Raw genomic sequence first — 2531 nt, 5'->3', positions numbered from 1 at the left:
GTGCAGGGGGTGGCAGGCGGGGCGGGCGCTGGGGGGTGGCTGGAGGCTCGTCCCGCGGGGAGGGCGGCTCTGTGCCAGCCATGACACACCATGTCCCGCAGCCCTGATGTATGCCAGCATCTTCGGGAACGTGTCAGCCATCATCCAGCGTCTGTACTCGGGCACCGCGCGCTACCACACCCAGATGCTGCGTGTGCGCGAGTTCATCCGTTTCCACCAGATCCCCAACCCGCTGCGCCAGCGCCTCGAGGAATACTTCCAGCACGCCTGGTCCTACACCAACGGCATCGACATGAACGCCGTGAGCGAGCCTGCCTGCCCCTGGCCCCACACGCACGTGGCATGCCTGTCCCGTGACCCCACACGTGTGTGGCATGCTTGCTACCCCCCCATGCATGCAGCACTCCTAGTGACCCCCTTCCACACACACAAATCCTGCCCCAGACATGTGTGGCACACTTGTCCCATGACGCTGCATATGCCTGGCATACCTGTCAGCCTCCTGCAAATGGTAGTACCAACAACCCCCACCTCCAAATACGTGTGGGCATGCATGCACACTCACATGCATGCACACACCTGCCCCATGACCCCTGCACATGCCTGGCACATCCATTCTCCTTGCTGCACACACAGCACCCCTTGCAACTCACTTCCACACATGTGGCCCCTGCCCCTGCACATGTGGCACACATGGTACACCTGTCCCCGTCCCCCCCAACACATGCACACAGCACTCCCTAGGACCCTCTTCCATACACGGTGCTATTGTGGCCTCCCTGCCCCTGCAGCGCCAGCCCCTGTGCACGTATGCCCCCTCCCCCCGGCACACGCAGCTTCCCCAGTATCCCCCTGTGCTAGCCAGGAGGATCCTTGCAGGGAGACCCCTGCCCCCATGCTCTGGGCACACACCAGGGAGCCTTTCTCCACCCCCGTGGAGAGGCCTGCAGCACCGTGACACAGGCTTGGGTCTGGGGGGCAGGTGAAGGTGGTGCCTGCCTGCTCCCTACCTCCTGGGAGATGGGTCTGCGCGCGCGCGGGGCTGCACATGGCTGTGAACTCTCACGCCTGCACGCGTGATTATCCTGGTGCGCGTGCATGGGCGAGGGGTGCTACTGGCGCTGATGCCTGCCCTCCGCAGGTGCTGAAGGGCTTCCCTGAGTGCCTGCAGGCCGACATCTGCCTGCACCTGAACCGCAGCCTGCTGCAGAACTGCAAACCCTTCAAGGGTGCCACCAAGGGCTGCCTGCGGGCCCTGGCCATGAAGTTCAAGACCACGCATGCACCGCCCGGCGACACGCTGGTGCATGCTGGCGACGTCCTCACCGCCCTCTACTTCATCTCCCGTGGCTCCATCGAGATCCTGCGCAGTGATGTCGTCGTGGCCATCCTCGGTGAGCCCCATGGGGGCCACCCCTGTCCCTGGGGGTGCGGACGTGGGTGCCGTGGCTGTGGCTGACGGCCCCACCTTACCCTTCCCAGGGAAGAACGACATCTTCGGGGAGCCGCTGAACCTGTACGCGCGGCCAGGGAAGTCGAGCGCGGACGTGCGAGCGCTGACCTACTGTGACCTGCACAAGATCCACCGCGACGACCTGCTGGAGGTGCTGGACATGTACCCTGAGTTCTCCGACTACTTCTGGTCCAGCCTGGAGATCACCTTTAACCTGCGGGATGTAAGTGCCTGCCCTGGGGGGACGGGCTCCAGCATGGCTGGGGGGAAGCATGGCCCCGAGGGAGACTCAGTCGGCCGGGGGGGTCTGCAGGGTGCGAAGCTCAGGTCCTTGCCACGTGGCCTGGCCACAGTCCCCTTTCACCTTCCCCCAGAGCCCCTGGCTGGGCAGGTCTAAGCCCCCCCACGGCTCTGGGTGCTGTCCAGGTCCCTTGCCCTGGCCCCTGCAGCTCATGCCTTCTTCCCCCGGTGCAGACGAACATGATCCCTGGCTCCCCCGGCAGCAACGATCTGGACAGCGGCTTCAACCGGCTCCGCAAGCGCAAGCTGTCCTTCCGCCGGCGCACTGAGAAGGGTGAGCGGGCACAGGACCTGGGGGATGTGGGGCTGGGGCCCTGGGGGAGTGGGTCCTGGGGGGATGTGGGGCAGGGGCAGATGTGGGGCACAGCATGTTCAGCGTGGGGGCACAGCTGGGCCTGTGGGGTCTGGGGGTGGCCACGGGTGGCTCCAGCTCTTGCCCTGGCATCAGGCTGTGCTCACCCGCTGCCCCCTCCTGCAGACACGGAGGCCAGGGATGAGGCACGCCGCGTGTTGCACCCAGGCCGGGGCTGCCAGGCACCAGGGGCACCGCGGGGCTCGGCCGAGTGGGAGCCGGGGCCCAGCAGCTCGGCCTCCAGTGCCATCTCCAGCGACGAGGATGAGCCCCCCACACCTGGCATCTGCCCCAACATTGCCCCACCTGCCCTGGGACCCCTCGATCCTGACCCCGACCTTGACCCTGATAAGGGCAGCGATGTCTGCAACCCCCTCTCAGGTGTGTGGGGCTGGGGTGGGGGGGGGGGGCACCGGGCGCAGCGAG

General features: G+C 66.3%; 1 protein-coding gene across 1 annotated transcript in view; it reads left to right on the top strand.

Moving 5' to 3' along the window:
- The window catches only part of KCNH2 (potassium voltage-gated channel subfamily H member 2), a 17854-nt gene that overhangs the window by 12739 nt on the left and 2584 nt on the right, over positions 1–2531 (top strand). The window contains 5 exon segments of the mRNA XM_025193518.1: positions 102–301; positions 1142–1394; positions 1483–1676; positions 1928–2027; positions 2232–2501. Of these exon segments, the coding sequence (XP_025049303.1) occupies positions 102–301; positions 1142–1394; positions 1483–1676; positions 1928–2027; positions 2232–2501 (1017 nt within the window).

The sequence above is a fragment of the Alligator sinensis genome, unplaced genomic scaffold (assembly GCF_000455745.1).
Source record: "Alligator sinensis unplaced genomic scaffold, ASM45574v1 scaffold1660_1, whole genome shotgun sequence".
Lineage (NCBI taxonomy): Eukaryota > Metazoa > Chordata > Crocodylia > Alligatoridae > Alligator > Alligator sinensis.
Note: the sequence above shows the minus strand (reverse complement) of the source record. Positions and strands in the feature narration are given on the sequence as shown.